The sequence below is a fragment of the Electrophorus electricus genome, chromosome 8, assembly GCF_041902795.1.
Source record: "Electrophorus electricus isolate QZ-2024a chromosome 8, ASM4190279v1, whole genome shotgun sequence".
Taxonomy (NCBI): Eukaryota; Metazoa; Chordata; class Actinopteri; order Gymnotiformes; family Gymnotidae; genus Electrophorus; species Electrophorus electricus.
This window is the reverse complement of record NC_137504.1, coordinates 6,437,770-6,459,850: the sequence shown is the minus strand read 5'-3', so window position 1 is coordinate 6,459,850 and position 22,081 is coordinate 6,437,770. Positions and strand designations below refer to the sequence as shown.

Genomic DNA, 22,081 nt, shown 5'->3' with positions numbered 1-22,081 from the left:
TACTGAGAGTCTTCACAAAATACCTCCAAAACCATCACAAACATCAAGAAAATGAATTTAGCCACAGCATGGACAAAATCATTGTGTTGTACCTATGATGGTGTGCCTGTCCACTGAAGCTGTGTCTCAGGAGCTCCTGCAGAGCTGGGGAGGGGACCTCAATACATGTGCTCCTGAGCAGCAGTATATAAAATACAACAGACAATACCAGTTATTTATGTAGATGAGTAAGACATTATCCCCATGCCTGAGCTAATTCACAACAGAGTTTAGAGGGGGGTTGGGGAGTTGATATGGAAGTAAAAAATAAAATTTGGCAAGAGAGATGCTTACCAGGCACTATATCAGTATGACTATATGATCTGATTATGTGTTCTACTCTATTATATATTTTTTTCTTGATCCTAAACCATTAAACTTTGTTTATCTTTGTACAGGAAAAAGAGAGTTCACAGTATTGCACAGGGCCAACAATGTTTTTAGTTTATTTTTTTGCTATTACATTAAATGGCGCACTCAACCCCCATCTTTAGTCTGATCTTCTGTCAAAGGGAAATACTGCTATTACAGTAATCCTCTAAAGAGCATAGAAGAAGAACCTGCTACAACAAAGGCTTATGTCGAATTAATGTTTTAAATAAAGATAAACATTAGCAATAGTATAGAGTTTCTTTACTCCACCTGAAAGTGATCTCTGCTCTGCTGCTTTTAATCCATTATGACCTTTTCCCCTTCACCATCAGAGGTTAACTCCATGGACTCCATGGACTTCAAGTTATAGTATTGTAACAGCTTTATTGTGGACTTAAATTTCATACTTCAGTCTGGAAGTTTAGCCTGGATGAATTACTGAAGGAACCTGATACTAAAAACATCATCAATCATTGTGCAGCAGAATGTGGGACAGAAACTCTAAAAGTATCACTTCATGTGTAATTTCTCAGCATTCACTGCAGAATGTCAGTATGCCTTTGACACACACTGTACACCATCGGCGAGCCAACCCTGGCATCATCCTATCTCATAATAGCTTTAGCAAATTATACTGTATCATTTTGTGACCCACCTTGGCATACTTTTAAATAATATCTTATACTGTAGGTGAAAGAATTGGTCTAATTCATGAAAAGGGGGTCTTCCCCATCCAGAATTCTGTTAATTTTATTAAAGCACAACACAGTACCACTGTAGCCAGGTTACATCCAGAGGGAATGTTTAATAGGTTGGAGCAAGAGGGCTATGAAGTTGTTGAGTTATGTGAATTTGTGAATTTGAGGGCTTGACTCAGGCTTGGTAGGGTATGACTGTGGAATTTTCAGCCTGTCTGTGATAGCTTCACAACCTCAAATTCATAATCACATTTGCATTTCTCATGCTTGCTTTCTCATCCTCTCATTTCCCCATACCAACTGTGTTCATCACTGTTGTTTCCCTAAAACTGTTCCTGTGGCAAAAGTCCAGAACAAGATTGTGCATGACAGTGAAAACTGGATAGTAAGCACACATTCTATACAAGCTACCATAGCACCAGCATGAGCAGCATAGTCAACATCCAAAAGGTCTCTCAAATTACTGGATTTAAAGATCAAAGAGGAGCAGACCGCTGTAGATATTCTATAATGCAAAGTTTAAAAAAAAAACATGTTCAAGCCTTTCTGTTTTCCTCTAATAGTACAAAAATAGTTAAAAATAGTAAAAACATCTAAAGGCTTACACTGAAATTCAGCCATGAACAGGTAAAAAAAATCAGTTCCAAAAATTCCGAGATAACATTGTTTAGTGCTTCAACTGTTAAACAGAAATGAAAGGCTTTTGAGATATCCTCAGATCAACAAGCATTTCTAGAAGGCATGAAGCTGTTCTCATGAACCATTACTATATAAAGACTTCATGCGATAAGATCAGTAATCCAGTTCAGCTTTCTTCTCTCTTTTATGAGGTCCATTAAAGTCATAATGTCAAGTAATACTCCCCATATGTCCAAACTGGTTCTCACGGCTCGTGTGTTTTGAGATGTATTTACCAAAAGACAGACTCATCCCTCCATCAGTCTTCTTGTCTTTGCCTTATAGGAACAGTGTTTCAGCAAGAGGTCTCACTGTCCAAATCACATTTCTGACTTCAGTTATAAGCACTGAACAAAGGAATTATCCACAGACAATCAAGAGCCAATGAACAGCACAAGAGTACTTCATAAAAACCTATAGTTATAACAATAAGTTAAACTGGAGCTGTACTGTTTACAAGGCAACGTGCACTGTGTTCAGCACTGAAATGACTGATCTCCTCCTTGGTCGCCCCTCCCATCCCTACCCATGCACAAATGAGATAGGAATCCCCTGGGCATGTGAAGCATACACTAAAGACTTACTTGAATGGCCAGTGGGGTCTGTCCACATTAGCGTAATCTGTGTACTTTACTAATACTACATTCTCTTGTAATGGCATCTTCACAATCATTGTCAGTTTCATGAAATATTGCACTTTCATTCCATGATTATTGAATTTTGGCCAGCAAATCGGAAAGAAATATAATATGCAGATTCACACAGGCACACTATCTGAGGCTAAAATCTAAAGTCCTCTGTAGTGCATGTTCTATAGTAAAATCAAGACTAAACTGAAATACCTGTGGCAGTGCTATATTCATAGTTATTTTAGTAAGGAAACAGACTGAATTTCACCCAGGAATTCTCTAAAAAGGCCACAAGCTCATTAGACCAGGGGGAAAAAGGCAGGAGTTCCCAATGTATAAATGTATTTTTTTTAAACAAACAATTTAATAAAATGCAGTTTTTATTTGTGGAATAAAAATGTCAGCTGTCTATAGAAGTAAGATAAAAACAATTCACAGCAGAAAGAGAATTAATATCAAAAAGGTGCTGAGCCTTACTCTGGGGAAGTAAACTTTCTGGGGCTCCTTTAATACTACAATCACACAATGTACACAAAATAAACCTCAGTCATTTCCGAGGAGGGAAATTATCACCACAGTAACAGTAAAGATGCCACTCAGAAATGAGCCTCTCCCACACAAAACACTCAGCACCTGAAAACAACAAAACACAATAGGCAAAACCCCCCACAAAATATAAACCAATCTTCCCAGAGCACTTAAGACGACATAGAGGAGTTGGAGGAGGACTGACCCAATCGTCCAGTTGTTTTAGCAGAGACTGCCTCAGAGTTTGCGATTCATGCAAAGCACGCTGAAGAAATTAGGCAAGAAGAGACCAAAATTAAACAATAACAGAAAAAAGCCAAACCAAACAGGTCAAATTGAAACAGCAAAACAAATCAAACCAGAGGTAGCAAAAGGAACAGCAAAACAAGGATCAAAGGGAAAAGCAAAATGGAAATCAAAAACAGAAAAACAGAAAGAAAAGACAAAGAACAAAACAAGGAAGGCAAAAATGAGAAGCAAAATGGAAGACAAGGCATAACCAAGAAGCAAAGAAGGTGAAAGCAGCAACCTAGTACAGGCAGGATGCCACAACTCCTTCCCCTGCTGCTCACACAACCCTGGATAACACCAGCCACCACTGCTTAGCGTACTGCTGCAGTAATGAGTCTGCCAAGAACTAACGGTGTTAATGGTGACTATAGTGTCTGATGCTCTCCCTGTAAGGAACCCGCTGCCTTGACGATGACACTAGGCTCTGATACTCTCACCACTGGGAACCCGCTGCCTTGACAGTGACTATGACACCCAGGGCTCTCAACACTCCACGTTCTTGATGCAGCAAGCCAGGAAACCCCTCAAGTGAAAATAGTCAGTGCTTTTTCAACTTAATTAATAAGATAATCAGGCAACAAACCAACCACACCTAAAGCCAAATAGGCTACTCAGGGGAAAGTTATCCCTTGACTTGTCAGACTGTGCTGTTTATTGGTTCTAAAATTAAGAGAAGACTGCTTTGTCATAAAATACAAAGGGTGATGCAGAAAAACTTGTCTTGCATTTGTTAAGCAGCATTAGTGTAAATCTCTATTTAGTGGGCTCACAAGAAAACAATAACTTCCCTACAAATATGCTGTCAAAGTTAATCAAAAAAGAGTAACATATTACTTCTCTCAAACCACAGTAGCATTCCTTTACTTAGTAGTTGCTTTAAAAAGTCATCACAATACTCATTACTTTATACATATATTGCTTTTAGTGTTTTACTAATGGAGAACTAGCCAATCATAGTAAAGGTTAGCCACAGGTTTTGTGCGTTGTTTTATTTATTTTTGAAACATTGCGCTTGAGACAAGAGTAAGGTTATCATTGAGGAGTAGCTCCTGTCATCCAGTCTTTCTCAGGCATGTGGTGAAATACTTCAGTTTACATTGGTTAAATTACTTCAAATATATAATATAATATTTTCAAAAAATATATTTTCATCAAACACTGAATCGCCCATTTATTAGGGACATCTGACCTTTCATGATTGTAGCTCCCCTGTAAGGAAAATTAGACACATGCCCTGGAGTGCAGCAGAAAATCAGGTAAGAAAGTTTTCCGTGGAGCAGTTTTAGTGTGAATCCATATTAAAATGGGAAAATCGAGTGATCTGAGTGACTTCAAACAAGGCATGGTCATCGGTGCAAGATTAGCAAGGACCAGTATTTCAAAAACCGCCAACTTTGTGGTGTTTTCTCATGCAGCGGTGTTGAGTCTATGCCACAATTGGTGTGATCAAGGACAAATATTCAGTGAAAGAGGATCCTGTAGATGTAAACAGCTTGTTTATGAAAGAGGTCAGAGGAGGCTGTTAAGAATCGCTCTGATGAACCGGTGGTGCACACTCAAGCAAACTGTAGTTGAATACAACATTGGTGCTCCAACTAATGTGTCTGAACACACAAGTCATCGTTCCTTAGCACAGATGGTCTATAACGTCAGACAACCAGTTCAAGTGCCATTGCTGTCTAAGGGAAACAGGGAAGACTCTAGGGAAGACTCCAGTGGGCAAACAGGGAAGACTAAGGGAAGACTCCAGTGGGCAAAAGAGCACAAAAATTGGATCACTGAGCAGTGGAAAAAACATTGCCTGGTCAGATGAATCCAGATTTCTTTTGCACCATGCATGTGAGTAATGGTGTGGGGATTTTTTGATTGGCACACCTTTGGTTGTCTGATACCTGGGAATGGATATTTGGACAGTAGGGCTTACCTAAGCACTGTGGCTGACCAACCTAAACACTACATTGCACCTTATGGCAGAAGGTCACTTTCAACAGGACAATGCTAAATGCCACAATCATTTACTGGTTCCAGGAACATCACAATGGGTTTCCTTGCTTCTCTGGCCTTCACAGTCCCCAGATCTTAATCCTATAGAGCATCTCTGGGATGAGGCTGTTCAGAGCATGTCAGTACCTCTGTCTTATTTGCAGCAATTATGAGAAGCTATCCTGTCCACTTGGGCCAATTTCCTGCAGAACCATTTCAACACCTAGTGTAATCTATGCCACAAAGAATTGCTATGGTTCTAAAGGCCAAATGAGGTCCATCACTACTAGTTGGGTGTTTCTAATAAAGTGGCCATTCAGTACATATTTCTATTAAGATTTGTTATAGTAAGAAAAATATTGCAGAATTAATTACTCACAATAGTGAATACAATAAAGTGCACAGTTAGATCATGAACTAAACAGGACATTAAAATTAAAATGCCTTTATCTGTCAAATGTTTGAAATGGTCAATTTAAATTGGCAATTACTCAAAACACTAGTAACCCATAATGGCTTCAGATAAAGCACCTGAATGCACCACTAAATCCATGTGCTGCAGTACTGCACGGCTTCACATCCATTAGCCTTACCACAGGCACCAACACCAACAGAGACACGAAACATCTGCTGGCATCAGTACAACCTTATGCTTTTAAAGCCATTAAGGTTAAGAGCCACAATTAGTCCCCCAGATCCATGTATGTCTGTATATCATTGACAAAAATGACATTTTGCTGTCACCATAAGTCCATTTTGTGTCAAAGAAAATGTGGTTTATCTTTAAACAGGGCTGCTGTTCCTCATTTATACCTTTTTTGGAAACAGCATAATTCTTGGTATTAATTGAATGTTTTAATATTGCCGTACAATTTTGTATCATTCTCTGACTATGCCACCATTTGGTGCAATGCCATACTCAAAATCAAAGAGTGTGTATATGTATATACACACTCACCACCTCCTTCATTAGAAACAATGGATTAACTTTGAGAGAGCAGCTCATTGGTAGCCATGCCAAATTGTGTTAGCCATCAGTGGTCTTTTTCTGAACACAGAACTACTAATGGCTGAATAATTTGGTGTCTGACAACTATCAATCTAGAAGTAACATATGTACTTTACTGTGCCTGATAGCCTTACATCAATGCAACACCCAATACCATTCCACATACATGACAGCATCACTCCTGTGTTGAGAATGGTCGACCACCAAATAGTTAGTCAGAAAAGGTTTCGTGTTCAGAAACTGGCCATAGATGAATGGGGTAGAAAGTGGCTGACAAACTGTGCATGGTTAAGAGATTGGCCACAATGCGTAACCGTGCAGTCATAAAATGCACCTTTAAAAAAATAACCCTAATAAAGTGTCTGGTGAATGGAGAAGTATAGTAGTTGTTTCTAATGAAGTGGATGGTTAGCGTATACTTTAACAGCTTCAACTGGGCACTCATGCCACAGGAACATAATTACCATTACTGCTGACACTGATCACAATGCTCTCCTCTGGCCTTCATGCTGGCAGCAGTGGTGCTCTGAATTATATGTGGTGGGTGGAAAAACATGACCCAGGGCTCCCTGTAAACAGCTAACCAACCTACTCTACAATGCAAAGAGAGGACCAGTCAACCCAACTGGTCAAATCATTTGCACAGCATGCACTGTATTTCCAAACAGGGGATACAAAGTGATATGGCATTAATAATAATAATAATGATAAGCCACAAAATGCACATTTTTAACTGTGCAAAAATATTTTAGTATCTTGAACCTGACAACAGGCTGAGGGTGTCTAGAGCAGAGGGTGGGCCAATGAATGCGGGTGGTCAAAAACACGCTGGGCCTTAAGAAGTAGTACAGATATATCAAACACAAACAAAGCTTTATGAATCTCATTTCTATATACAGTTCAAATCAAACCAAATAATTTGATCATTTAAAAACATCCCAGACATCTGTAATAAATAGATCTAATCCCTATGGATTATCACGTAACCCTATAATCCATGCACCTTTTGAACAGAAAATAACCCATTTTCAATTCTGGCAATATTGTAATTCTAGTAGAAATAAAACAGCTAAAAGACATAATGGCCTTTTTTGGAATTGTAGCTCCGTTTTACCAAAATGTTCTAGTAATCATCTATGACAAATGCTTTTACATTAGACCCATATACATTGAGACTCCATCAGGCTAAACGCTGTGATACTGGTGTTGAAATGTATATAAAGTTTGACATTTATTTTCTGTGAAACACAAATTATTGAGCTCTCTGAATGGAAAACCAGAAAGGCATAAAAACTCATTTAAAAAATTTATAATTATATGCATAATTATATTATACATTAAAACAAGTAGACTTTATCTGACCCTCAGAGAGAATGAGTGATGAGCTCTTCAAATAATATGCAAATAAGAGGTTTGTCAATTGCATTTCCAATTCAGCTGGGCAAACTAACCACAACCTCAGCACACTCACACACTTATGTCATGTGCCATGTTGGACAGCATGGAGGCAGCTAGATCTGTGATTGTCCAAAAGGGTTTGCACAGTGGAATTCCACAGACACGTAGAGCATAAAACTTTTATATTTTTGGTGCTGTTTTTATGTACTCAGTACTGCCCATTTTAATAAATTGTACAGACAAGCTAAAAACAAAAATGACTGAGACTGAGACAGATAAATAGGATGAGTCAAGCTTACTTCCTTCCACTCTAAATTAGTGGTATTTGCCAAAACATGCTAACCACGAACAATTGACTGGTAAATTAGGCCTTTACTTGAAGGCCTATTATTACTGTTATAAGTATAATTTATTTGACATGGCATTAGCCTGGAAAGGCAGAATTTATTGCTCCAAAGATTAAACCTATTCGAGTTCTGACCAGAAATAGAAATGTAAGTTTGTCAGTGGAATTAAAGAGGATACCCTTTTTCAAATACTTACTTCGGATATCTCCGTTTATCTACAGGTTTCATGAGAGTGGACTAAAAAGAGTGGACAATATCTTGCAATTGATTGCAATGTTTGTCTTTTCCCTTTCATTAGCAAAAGTACTCAAATTTTGTACTTGAATCTAAATCTGGTCATGGATTTTATAATAACTGGCAGCTAATCAAACAGTTAATATAAGTGATTGCTCTCTGTGTTACATTTGGCTCAGAGGTAAAGGGAGGGCAAACAACTGCACCTGGATCTCCCAGGTTCTGATATCTCTGAAATAAAAGTATAGAAACATGCAAAATGCTAGCTACAGATGCTTAGAACTATAAGCATATAAAATATGATGCTCTCACTAGCTCAGGGTACTGACAGTGGACGATTTTACCCAGATTAGCACAATGTAGATGAGAACAGATACTCATTCTAATGTTTATTTTCAAACCAAGGCTATTAAATTTAATCCATTATCTAGTATTCCAGATTATGTGAGGGAGATGGCATGGCGTCACTTTCACACACGCGAACACACTCGCCCACCCACCCACCAACCACCCAGCACCCTTGCAAAATAAAGCATTAATGTGAGAAAGCAATACTGCCTTTCAAATTACCATGTCTATTTGCACTGCTTACATGACTTTGTTGTCTGTTCATTACTTTTTGCCTGACAAGAAGATTAAGAATTGTTTTACAATAGCAAAGCAAAATTCTAATTAAAGAGGTTCCAGGATAATTTCCCAAAGAGATTAAATTGTTATTCAGTTTAATGATTGTAAAAAAGACAATTCACAACCCTATTACCTCACTTACATTTATGCGTAAATATATACTGAATTTAAGTTTAGATTCTTTGCATCTGATAAAGACAGAAGAATTAACTGTGTAATTTGGCCTATAATTTATCAGTGCATTAACACAAGAAAGAATGAACAATTTCTACAGATCTAAACCTAACAACTTTCATATTGCTAAACCATTTCTAAATAGCAAAGTAAAGAAAATAAAAATTACAGTTTGCAATATTAAAGTTTCCACCCTGAGATTTGCTTTTATGACCTTGATTTGGAAGTTCTTGATTATAAGATTAAGATATATTCAGTATATGTTTTAGAGTTGCTTGTGATGTAGTGAACACATAAAAAACCTTTTATGGAGATAACATAAAGTCAGCAAAGCTCAGTGGATGTCCTACAGAATATTACACAAGAAATAACTCAGATATGCATGACCCCACCATTCCAAGAGATATCATCACTTCACACAAAACACAGGCCTCTGTGCTTTAAACAATTTACAGAGGCAGACTTCTTTGTGTGCTTGTAGTTACAACAGTGTTCCAAATGAAATACTCCAACTGCATGGTTAGCAATGGTCCTCACCATAACCTTTTATCGCATTGCACAATACTATGAATTTAAATTTTCATCTAAATGTTAAAATGTTCTCTGCAGGTTCCTGTCTTTTTCCTTTTGGTAGCATAGCTGACATTGGCTGGAGCCAGTACCAGCACAAGCCTGTATGTAATGCAGGTTACTAAAATATTGCTGAGGCTGGGATGAGTCCTAGCTGTATTAACTGCACCAACCAGCAGTGAAGGCTTGTAAAAGTGTATTGTAAAATTGAAAGGACACAATGGCTGTGTGCTTCTATTAACACACTCTTACATCTAACATTGTCAGACTGCTGAGGAATGTATTTACAGCCTGTCATAAATGAGCTGGAGTAATAATAACAATAGAGGAATCAATGTGTAGTGTCTACCTTTTCCTTGATAATGCAAATTCCCACTGATCTAATCAACTCATTGTGTATCAGGGTAACATTGGTTGTATTTATATTAAGGTAACATAGCTAGTATATAAATAGATTTAGGCTATATATAAAAAGAAAGATCATAGTCATATCCTGTTCACCGACTACTATGGGTGAATGAAAGGTTCAAGACTGTGCAGCTGCCAAGCGAAAGTACAGTGTGATCAAGATAACCCTCAGGTGGTTGAACCATTAACCAGACAACACCTAACAGGACATCTTTATAGTCAGCAATAACAACAATATCCCTAATCTAAAATACCATCGTAAAACACTTTAGCACTTTATCGTGTCCTGTTTGAGCTGCTATACATGAACATGAGGCACAGCTACCTGCCCTACGTGAGTCATGCGATTCTGTTTATCTAGGCTAGAGACTAAAACCATGAATATGTGACACTGCACACTAAATGCAATGAGATGCAGTATGTGGATTTGTCTTTCATCAGCAAACCCCCTGTCTGTACAATTTGGCTTTCCTTAGCTACCATGCTGTTTTTAAGGCAGAGCTTAATAATTTGTTAACCTGGCTAACATTTTGCCAGAAGAAAAGCCCTGGCAAACTCAAGTACAACAGTTTTTGGCCCCAGTTCTTCATTACTCATTCTTGACATAAATAAAGTGCACAGCCTTCCACTTAGGCCAACAAAACAAGAACACTGGTTTTAGCTGACTTTCCAAGCTCTGTATTCAAGCTGTAAGTACTGCTTGCAGATGTAAATCTTTACATGAACATCTTCCTGACCATGGGGCACCTCTTTCACTGGTTACATTAATGTAGCACTGTACTCAGAAACCTGCTTCATAAACCATATATATAAATATACACACACACACACACACACAAGGACAGTGTTCATAAAGCTACATGGGATCTATGTAATTCATGACATCTAACATATACTCACAAACATTTATGAAGGTTGATTTCAACAAGTGGCACCTGTCATAAAGGCTTTTCTTGTTAAATTGACATAACACATATGTCAGGACATTGTTGACATATGGTTACATAATGACATTTTCCCGGTTCTAAAGACAGCAGGTTATGACAACTGACTATGCAGCTCAGTGTATTTCTGTGATGTCAGAGTGATATAATTCTAATGATGGCCCTTCAGGATGCTCTGCTGTATCTCCTGTACTGGGTATCCGACAGGGATAAGACCCACATAAACTTTATAACCTGAATATATAGTAAAGGCTTTAATATTGATAGCCATGAAACTACAATGATTATGATTAGAATGGATAGAATTGCATATATTTTCCCTGGATGCTAAGTAAACTGAGTTTTATTCTGTTGTTTAACAATTTCTGAATACCTATGATAATGTCATGATTTTTTTTTTACAGATCGTGTTAGATGGTTGTCAAAAGAGGAAGCAGACATGTCATGAAGATTTACGTGTACATAAAGGTTTTTTCTTGTAAGCATTGTTGTTTGTTGTTGTTCTGTTCTGCAACACTGAAGTGGTTAAAAGGAAGGTTTGCTGTGCTCAGTTCTTTGATGCTATTCTTGCTATACCAGCACTGCTTCAGCCTGTGTGGTATGAGATCAAGTGCACAGTATGCTTTGGTCACCACTTAAAGCAGCATGTATATTAGAACACTTTGGTATAAACCCGGAAGCCACCAACATGTGGGAATGAAGAAAAAGACTTTTGCATCAACAAATCTGCCTTAGAAGATGTTATATTGTTAATTACAAAACTGCATAAAGTACAAGAAGGCTACTGCAAGAGTTATTGTGCCCTTACTTTTAATTATAATCTGGCCTATTTTTCATTCAAAACAGATTTTATCAGAAAGTAAATGGTAATTGCTAACTCTGGTGATTGGACTTCTGTCCTTATTGATCTTCAAAGATCTACTATGTCTAGAGTCAAATACTCATCATGGATACATAAAGCCACCAATGGTTATAGGCCATGTTCTACCACAATGGAAAAGACAATGAATTAATGCAGCTCCTCTGTCAACCATCAGACATATTAACTGCCTTCCATGCAGCTTCTATTCTAGTTTCAGTAATGAAATTCATTACAAAAAAGAAAACCCAAAAAAACTTCACAAGTCTGCTTTGGGTCTTGTATAATTATATACCCACAGGCACATGGTGTTTCTGATAATATTTGTTTTTGCACCTCCTTAATTATTGTCTTTAAAGACTTGTACTGTACCCAAAAAAATACAATGATGCAGCAAACTGACAAGTAAAAGTCTTAACAAAAACAATTAAAACAAAGAAGACCTAATAATAATAAAATATAGCCAAATACCCACCAACAATAATTACATAACAATAAACCATAAAGACCCACCCACTATTTTGGCACATACAGCTACTCTGCTTAAAGCCAGCCTCAAACAATGGTGGGCAGCACAACTGCAGTGGTACATCTAATCAAGGCAGTACAAAACAAATCAAGATAAATTTGTTTAGACAGGGAAGTTTAGGTAAAATTTGTTTGGATAGGAAAATTCAAGTAAAATAACTCAAATCAAATTCAAGATAAATAGGCAGTGAACCTCTTAATGATGTCATATGATGTCATACAGGTTAAATCCACTCTAGATCTTTCTAGTAATCCTTTTTAATTTAAAAGGAATGCAATACATTTAAAGCAGAAAGAAAGAACAACCAAACTGTGAATTCTATTTTCGGTACACCACTACTTTAAGGCAACTTTGTAATTCCCAAACCCGCAGAGGCCAATTACATCAACTTTCCTCTGCAAAAACACTTATCTGTGACCAGTGTGTCTGATATGACAAATCTGCATTTATCCACATGCCTTAAGAGAAATGTTACTGCTACTTGAAAAGTATTTTTAACTAGTTCTCATGCCCAAATCTTTGACCATTTGTTTACACCCAGACCAAAGGCACTGAAGGACATTCATTCCATCTACAGTGCCAGTGGCAGAGCTGTAGTGAGTTTGAATAAAAATGAAATCTGACCACAATGAACATGATCAGTTTTTGAAAACCCATAACTTGAAATATGTGCACTCCCACACACACGCTCAAGAACTCTGGGACAAATACAGTGTTAAGAATACAATACTTCAAATAACATTTGACCTAGTGACCGATAAAAAGGCATTCTTGATACACAAGTGCGCATTCAGGAAAACAGCCCATGTATACAGTCTACATAATGGATGCAGGAGTGTGTCTACATTGGACACCCTAAAGGTGACCGTACTAACTCTTAAAGATAAGGCTTTTATAGGGAACATCTAGTGTGTGTTGGGGGTGGGGGTGGGGGGAGGAGTAGTGTTGGGAGTTTTGACTTACTGTACCTGAGCGCTATAGAGGTGCCGTTGACAGAAGCTGAATAAGGTCTGGTCAAGCTAAAGCTTCCCTGCCGGGTATAACGCTCATCCCCGCAGCACAGGATCATGAGGAAGGCTCTGCGAAAAGCCCGGTTCAGAAAGGCGTAGAGGAACGGGTTTAGGCCCGAGTTGATGTAACCTAGCCAGAGCCATGTAGTCCACACCTGCCAGGGCACACTGTACTTGATAAAGGGGTCCACTACATTGGTGACAAAGAACGGTGCCCAGCACAGACAGAAGCAGCCCATAATCACCGCCAGCGTCTTGGCTGCCTTGGTCTCGATCTTCATGCGGCTGGAGCCCTGCTGGTCATGGCCATAGTAGGGAGCCGGGGTGGAGCCAGCACGCCGCAGGGTCCCAATCTGACGGGCATGTGCCATGGCGGTCACATAGATGCGCTGGTAAGCAAGAACCATCAGGCCCAGGGGCACATAAAAGGCCACAGCTGAACAGATGAGGGCGTAGGGCCTGTTCACCAGGAACACGCACGATGTCTTGTTTGTAGCATGGCTCAGCTTCCTCTCCTCAATCTGGAACAAAAAGGTATTACAAGATCTTACAAAAATATATGAAATAAACAAAAGAATTAAAGAGTCATTTTAATAGAATGATTAGGACTATGACAGTGAAATCCAGATATATTGGTAGTCCAATGCCATTGCTGTAGGTCTCATGGAAAACAGGAACCATATGATCTTTCCCTCAGTGACTCCAGTCAACTCCATTGTAGTGGATCCCTGATAACCAACAGCATATGTGCAAACTTAGACTAGTGCTCATCTTAGCCCAGCAGAAGCCTTCTGGTCTTCTGCAACAGGTTAACTAAAAACATCAGTCGTCATGGAAATATTTTATGGTGAATTGTACTTCAGGCTCAATGTCCCTGCCACATAGTCTATTAACTAACAACTCCAAAAGCAAAGGTCACACACTGGAATCTGCCTTTAACTCACAATGTCCTCAATGCCGATGGCATTCCAGTTTTGCATGATGGGAAGGAAGGAGATGAAAGAGGGGATAACCCAGCATCCCCCCAGCATCAGAGACACTCTTACAGGTGTCATCTTGTTCCTGTACACCAGTGGTTGGCAGCAAATTGCATAGTACCTGCCAAAGACAAGTAAGTACGGTGAATGATAACTGAATGTCTTATAAGTGAGTCATGGTATATTGAGCTGGTAGTCATTCTTAACCAACACATCCCTAGTGCTGACCACACACTGTGACCTCTGTTTTCATACTGCTCTTACCCTGAAAATTCAAGCTTATGAATCACATCACTCCAGAATTTAAGTTTTTTTTAGGGCTACAAGGCTGAAACATGAGTCATGACTCAGCAGGGAGGAGAAAGTGATGAATGGCACCATGGAATGAATACAGTTGAGAAATATATATATATGTGTTTTTGTGTGTGTGTGTGTGTGTGTGTGTGTGTGTGTGTGTGTGTGTGTGTGTGTGTGTGTGTGTGTGTGTGTGTGTGTGTGAGCGAGTGTGTTTAAGAGAGAGGGACAATACAGAAAGAGTGAGAAAATACGTGTTGCTGCCATATGGGCAAGGAGCACTACAAGAGGCACAGCTGCTCCCCCTAAAGCCACGGGACGTAGCATTACCCTAATGTCCATGCAGAATCCTGCAAATGAGACATTCTTAGTCTGCCAAACCAGTTCTGCAAGTGAAGATATACAAAATTGTTCCAGTGTCTTGTTGATATGGCTTATGTTACATTATTTTTGGATGTTGTGCATGTTGTATATGGCAGTGGATTAAAGAAAGCTGATGACAGACAAATCAGAGTTTCAGTACCCTGAGCCCTGGCAAGGTTTCTGAATGTGGCGCAGCAGGGAAGATGAGAAAAACGAATAATAGCACATTGTAATTCAGCGATGCAAAATTATAGTGCTTACACCAACAGAAAATCAGTCCCCCAATGACGTGGTGCACACCAGCACATTCAGAAGAGTACTTGAACCAGTTTCATAAAATTGGACTTGAAATCTAAGGTGAATACATTTAATAAAAAAAATCACTGCCAACAATGTGAAAATCACATATGACTGATTAAAAAACACAAACATAGAATCCACAGACCATCATGTGAGTTATCAACGTTGATTTTCAATTTTGTGTTTTTACAGAGGGCTCTCCACCACTCTAATAATGAGAATACAGTAATACCAACACTGTCCAGCCCAGCTAACAAGGCAACTGATTCAACATTTATAAACTTTCATGTAATTCATTCCAGAATGATTATTCTAAGTGGACGCTAAATTGAATCAAGCCTTGATAAATAATGCATGTGTGCTAATCAGATGGCTGCATGAGACACTGTACACGTGAGGTCGGGAGGCTGCGGTGTGCACCCATACCTGTCCAGAGCGATGCAGCACAGGTGTAGTATTGAGGCAGTGGTGAGCAGCACGTCCAGCGATGTGCGCACCAGACACAATGTTTCTCCGTAGCTCCACTGGCCTGTGGTGAGCTCTATGGCTGCAAACGGCATGACTAGAAGGGCGACGAGGAGGTCTGCGAATGCCAATGAAACGATGAAGTAGTTGGTCTTCTTCTTCCTAGCATTTAGCACAAAAAGAAGACATAATTTAACATGAGTACACCCCTGGGCGATATCACTTAAATGTCAAATGAATCAAAATTGGATAATTTTACAGTATTTGCATAGTTGAACAGTCAGGTATTTGTTCTTATATAAAGTCCCCACAATATGAAATCAATACAACAAAAGTCAGAACACCTTTCATTACTGAGATTTGAATCATTTGTTTTTTCAATACTTTGTATGGCCATCTTTATTTTTGAGGACAGACTCTGTCCTCTTCAGCATGGAGGACACCAGGGTTACACACATTTCTGGAGAGATGTTCTGCCATTCTGCAGAAAACCTTTTTTCCAGCTGCTCATTGATGGAGGGGTTGTGTTGCTCTGCCTTTCATTTTAAAATACCCCAAAGGTGTTCTATTAAATTAAATTGAGGTGGCATACAAGTGATGTCTTTCACTTTCTTTCTTCTTTAGAAATTCTTGGATGATTCTGGCACTGTGCTTTGGATTATTATCATGCTGGAATATTCCTCCTCTGCTGAGCTTCTGGTAACTGGGAGTAATCTGTCAACTAGTATTCTGGTATATCCACAGGCATTCATGGTACCATCTATAAATGTTATCTCCCCAACACCTTTTGCACTCATGCAGCCCCATATCATCACACTCCCCCCCTCCATGCCTCACTGTCAGGACTGCGCGTTCACTGCGGTAGTCCTGGCCAAGTTTACAGCAATCATGCTAGACCCCATCTGAGCCGAACAAATTTATCTCGGTCTCATCTAACCAAAGAATGTGCTACCAATATTCATCAGGCTTCTTACCATGTTCATGTTTCATGCAAAGTTTAATCTTAGAATCTTTTGCCAAAGAGCAAATAAGAGGTTTTTTTTCTTGGATGTCATCCATAGAGTTTGGCTTTATGCAATGTCCTATGCACTGTCTGATCAGTCACAGAAACTCTGAATATCACTGATAGCCCCTATGCTAAGCACTTGCCCCTCTGTTTATCAGTGCAAGTAACGCAGTTTGTGGCATTATTTTATGACAGTCTCTACAGTTTCAGTTTGTAGTACTATGGCTTGTCCTATACCGCCACATTACTGTGTTTCAACTGATTTTTAATTGGTAACAGATCTTCTTGTATCCCTTTCTATCTATGAACTTTCACAATGAGATTTTTCAACACCTCTGCCAATTCTTTCCCATGTGGAGCCATGATGCAGACATGCATATAGACATAGAACATAGGTCCAAAATGGAGAAGGCCCTGCTCTTCATAGGTCATTTAATAACCATGTTTATGCAGTTAGGCTAATTGGAAACCACTGGTGTACTCAAATTTGCTGAATGATCACAGGTTTTCTAACTTGTGTGTTAGTCGCATGAATATTTCCTTTTGTTGCATTAAATTTCTTTGGGGCCTGTATATTCGACAAAGTCGAAAATACTCTCTTTGTCAACAAATAATGCAATTATTAACAGGTGATACAGTTTTGAATCATTTCACTTTTAAGTGATATTGCACAGGGGTGTATTCACTTCTGTTGTATAATGTGTAACACATTCACAAATCTTTCATAAGTGATCCACAATTCAGTCTTGGTATAGTTTTACTGAAGTCTTTACTCTGTCTTTCCAATGTGTTATTTTATTTTGAATGATACCCGTTAATTGAAACCCACTGTTTGATCTTCTTTATTTTAAGGATGCCCTTATGAGAGAAAAAAAAAAGATATACAAAGATATACAAAGATGCACTACATGTAGTGATTATATGCCGTGATAATTTCTACAGTATGACTACAGTATGACAGTTCTACTCAAATCATTAGCATCACTACATTTTTGAAGAGAAACAAAATATACATTAATAAGTATATTTTAAAAACTTGTTTATTTCATTATTTCCTGCACCCTGCACAACTAGAAATGATAAATCGATGTCTTTTTGTTTAAGGAACACCTCTCCTAAAGGAAAACCTCTTACCTCAACTGTTTGTCTCTACACAGGGCCACCATCACTAGAAGGTTGCCAAGGACGGTCATAATGATAATGGACGTCAGGAAGCAGGTCAGAAAAATCATTTCCAGGGGGTTAAAAATGTGCTCAGTCACCGCGTCATCAACCGAACTAGAAGCGAATAAGAGAAGTGACTGCACAGAGCATTTACCCATGTCACTGTGGTAGCCATTCAAACATGGGAATGTGCCTTTACAACTGGAAGTTTAAACAAGAGTTGCATCACTGGGGAATGATAAAAATAGCTTCTACCATCTATCATTTGAAATGTGCCATGTGCAACTTACTCTTCTGCTGGGTCTGATGTTGTGGCCATCACTGGTCATCTGCATGGAGACGGTCAGATGGGATTCCTCCACGCCAGACACAGTGGCGCTTCTGCATAGAGACAGAAAGCAAGCTCAGTTTCTCACATCTCAAATTCAATCATATTCTTACAGCCTGAGCCCAAAGTGAGAGCACCAAGACCAAATCATGTCATGTCTTAAAAAAGAAATAGTTCAAGAAAGAAAGAAAGAAAGAAAGAAAGAAAGAAAGAGCAAGCCACAGTCCAAAAGTGAGCATCCTTTGGCCCTGACTGTCATAGTCATGGAGGTCTTTATATCATCAGCAAAGGAAAATTATGTGTTTTGAAAATAAGCTTCTTTAAGCAGTCATATAAATTAATGATTAAAATAATGCAGCCTTCTTTTAGAAACGCATCTCCTAACATATATGAAATCAGTAGACTAAAGTCTTGCCTGTATAAATATAACCCATACTGAAGTGTTCCTGACCCTTCCCAGTCTCAAAGCTAACGAGAATAAGACCAACCTCTTTATATTTTATTTTAAAAACAAAAATAAAAAATGAAACACTGATCCACATGCCCTTGTTTTAAAAAGAAACAAAAAAGATGTAATATATTCATATGTTGAAAACTTTTAACAGGTGCTGGATGGAAAATCCGAGATTAAACATATGTCCTTGCACAATTCTTGCACGATTTGTTCTTGCACAATTTGTCCACACAGGACAATCTTCCTATGCACAGATGGTTTTCATCTTTTAGGTCTCCTATTTAAAAACCATTCATACACCTAACATTTTTCTGGAGCTGCAGGATGGCAACTCATTCAGAAACTCCAAGCAAAGAGGAAGAACAGTTCATTATCATACCACTAATCCCCAGGCCTCAGTGGTTGGTGGAGAGAGTCCTGCAGGAGCGGACTGAGGTCAGTGCAACATGTGTGCCCAGCTGGCAAAGCCAAGTGGCCACTGGAGAAAAGTCTGCTGCTTACTCCCTATCATCCCTGCGTCCTTCTGCTTTTGCATCAGCCCACAGATTACATCAATGTACGGAAGCCCTTTTGCGCGATTTGCCATTTCAGACCCACGTATCCTTACGGGATTACAAATAACCACAACAATCCAGACCTTTGAAGCTTTTCAAACAAGGCCATTGAAGAGGTATACACAAATCTGCAATTAGCAAGACAATAAGGGGCCTTTGATATAGCACTCGTTCCCAACACTAAGTCTTATTGGATTTGAGGGTATCCTATTCATGTCCACACATTGTTCAGGCGTGGTTAACATGCTAAAGTTTAAGCAGATAGATCTGTCCTACATGAAAAGAATGGCAAGCCTACTGGAACCAGATCTATTGTCCTAGGAACTGGACCTGGAGACAGGCCACCAATTCTCCACACATACACAGTGACCTTTTCTTTCTTGCATGTGGCAATACTCAAATGTGCATACTCAAACCACCCAAAGCCAGGCATTTATATCAACTTTTATTTCTATATCTTAAAAACAAATGCAGATAGATAAATAGTTTATTGGAAAGTGTACAGACAAATACTCAAATAATATCCCCTCTGTAAGAAATGAACCTGGACAGAAAAGATGGACTTCTAGAAATTATAGCAATGCATAATCTGTCACAGTCTCATATTAAATAAATGTGCAATAAACAAACCAATTAAAATATTTCATATTAGCTGCAGATATGTATTACTAATAAATTACTCAAATGGCAGGCTACAGGTTAGTATATATCAACGTATTCCACAAAAAATAATTATACAGTACTCCAACTACTAAAAACAACAACAACAATAATAATTAGTAATAGTAATGACACACACATAGCAAAAGGCTATGTTGTGTGTTCATCATCATGTCCTGTGCTCATTTGCACCTAAGAGAGAGAGACATTAGGGTGCATGCACATGTACAACTCCACTTGCTGATGTTCTGCCAAACTGCCCCTTGAGGAAGTATCTCAGCATGGTTTTCATAAACAACATTCTTGCATGATTTGTTTAAGAAACTGATTAAAAGTATCAAGACAAGTTCCCTTAACTCTGCAGAAAAGCAGAAACATTTATGAAAATAAAAATACTTTAGCTGCCCATTTTCTTTATCAATTCAATATGGATGAACAACACGAACATTTTCTGTTACAGTCGCCTATATATAGAACAACCACAACAAATTAATGTGATGCAACAACATGAGAAAAAAAGCACAGTGACAAATGTTCTGATAATCAATTTCAACACCTTCCCACACTTACTTTTTTAAATAGTGCTCCATCAAAGAAACTGAATGTTTTGAAGTGCATTTACATGTAAAGGAAAAAAATTGAACTGTCCAAAAAAGGCACTAATGAAACATGAAACATTAGCAGGATAACTTCTTTAAACAAGTTCATTCCAGCTTTTTCTTGTCAAATGTGGAGTCTCTACAGGTATCCATTAGCAACAGGGCAAGAAAAAAAATAACTGCCAGAAAGAAATGGAGATATTAGAAATAACTTTTGGTGCAGAAACACAGATTTCAGAGCTGTGTTTACTGTAGAAGCACCTGAAGGGTACACAGGAAATAGACCATCCTGTATACACACATGAACAAAACATCGTATGCACAGTGCAAAGCTCCTCATTCTCCTAATTACTACAACACACTACAATTCCATTGGTCCAGGAAGCCACTCTGGAAACACTGGTGTTTCGTCGATCCACAGCAGATGTCAAGTATGGAGGAGAAAAGGACTGTCATGCTCTCCTAAACGACATGTATAACAATAAAAGTTTTAATTCATGTTTTTGAATGTAAACACAAATAATGAGTATTTACTAGCTAATCACCGAATAAACTAATGTAGAAAACAATGGACATATAAATTACTCAGAAACTTGATTAACTGTCACTAACTAGGAATTGGAAGGCAGTCAGGAATTTAAGAACACCAGTGGCAAACGTGAAGCACTACAGAAACAGCTGTAACGTTCAACTGTAACATGTGTGTTAAAGCTGTGGTCTGGGTATGTTTCCATTTTCTTCCTTTCAAAAACACTATTTTATTATAATACATTATATATTTAAAAAAGAAACCTAATATTCCACAAAAATTCCAACAATGTTTCCTTTTCAAAGACATATGAGACAATATGAGACTTATGAGACTTTACTGGCATCAACAGAAAGGGAACCTCATCTCGCAAAATCTTACTTCAGGACACAAGTTACCTAAGGTGCATTCACCAGTCCTGTTCCTTTATTTGCCCATCAGGCCATGTAATCGTACCAAATCAAGAACCAGAATTGAATACATGGCGGTGATTGCGTCAGATTCACTCGCACACTTTTACTTGTGGCATCCGCTGATAACTTTAATAGTAAATAAGCTTTAAACCGTAAATTAATACAAGGGGAAAGTTGGGGGGGGGGGGGGTGTTAGAATGAGAGCCATTTTCCGATTAAACTGCAGTAACGGTGAGAAATCTCAGTAGGTTAAATGAAAAATATATATATATATTGTAAAACTGATGTTATTTTGTTTCGGTCATAACACGTTTGGTATGTACAGTACATCACCATCCTGATAAGCTTTGTACAATATAAAACTTACTCACCAAGGGGTCTAAGTGTCTCAGTAATGTTCATCCATGAACACTGCATCGTGATCAAGCACCAGTTGTTTCTTCTATACGCTTGTCATATTCCATTTTCGGCGGGGAGCGTTATGTGATGCGCGCCGTTCGAACAGTTCCGTCAGATGAAGGTAAGGTGCGCGGAGTTTTGGTTTGCCTGTTTAACCTTTGTAATGATTGTTTCATTCTGGAACAATAGCGCCACCTAATGTTTGATGAAAACCCCTCCGGTCATTTCGAAAGGACATTATGAGTGGAT

General features: G+C 38.5%; 1 protein-coding gene across 3 annotated transcripts in view; it reads right to left on the bottom strand.

Annotated features, from left to right (window-relative positions):
- The window catches only part of si:dkey-247m21.3 (5-hydroxytryptamine receptor 4), a 24,199-nt gene extending 2,118 nt beyond the window's left edge, over nucleotides 1–22,081 (bottom strand). Inside the window, exons 1-8 of one of the 3 annotated variants that reach the window (XM_081719863.1) lie at nucleotides 21,805–22,079; nucleotides 18,187–18,277; nucleotides 17,867–18,010; nucleotides 15,688–15,888; nucleotides 14,272–14,425; nucleotides 13,573–13,848; nucleotides 13,286–13,482; nucleotides 93–173 (exon numbers count right to left, since the gene is read on the bottom strand). In XM_081719863.1, the coding sequence (XP_081575989.1) occupies nucleotides 93–173; nucleotides 13,286–13,482; nucleotides 13,573–13,848; nucleotides 14,272–14,425; nucleotides 15,688–15,888; nucleotides 17,867–18,010; nucleotides 18,187–18,215 (1,082 nt within the window). In that variant the 5' untranslated portion in view covers nucleotides 18,216–18,277; nucleotides 21,805–22,079. Of the gene's footprint in view, nucleotides 1–92; nucleotides 174–13,285; nucleotides 13,849–14,271; nucleotides 14,426–15,687; nucleotides 15,889–17,866; nucleotides 18,011–18,186; nucleotides 18,278–21,804 lie in introns of all 3 variants that reach the window. The other 2 variants (XM_081719864.1, XM_027028496.3) reach the window with 2 other exon arrangements.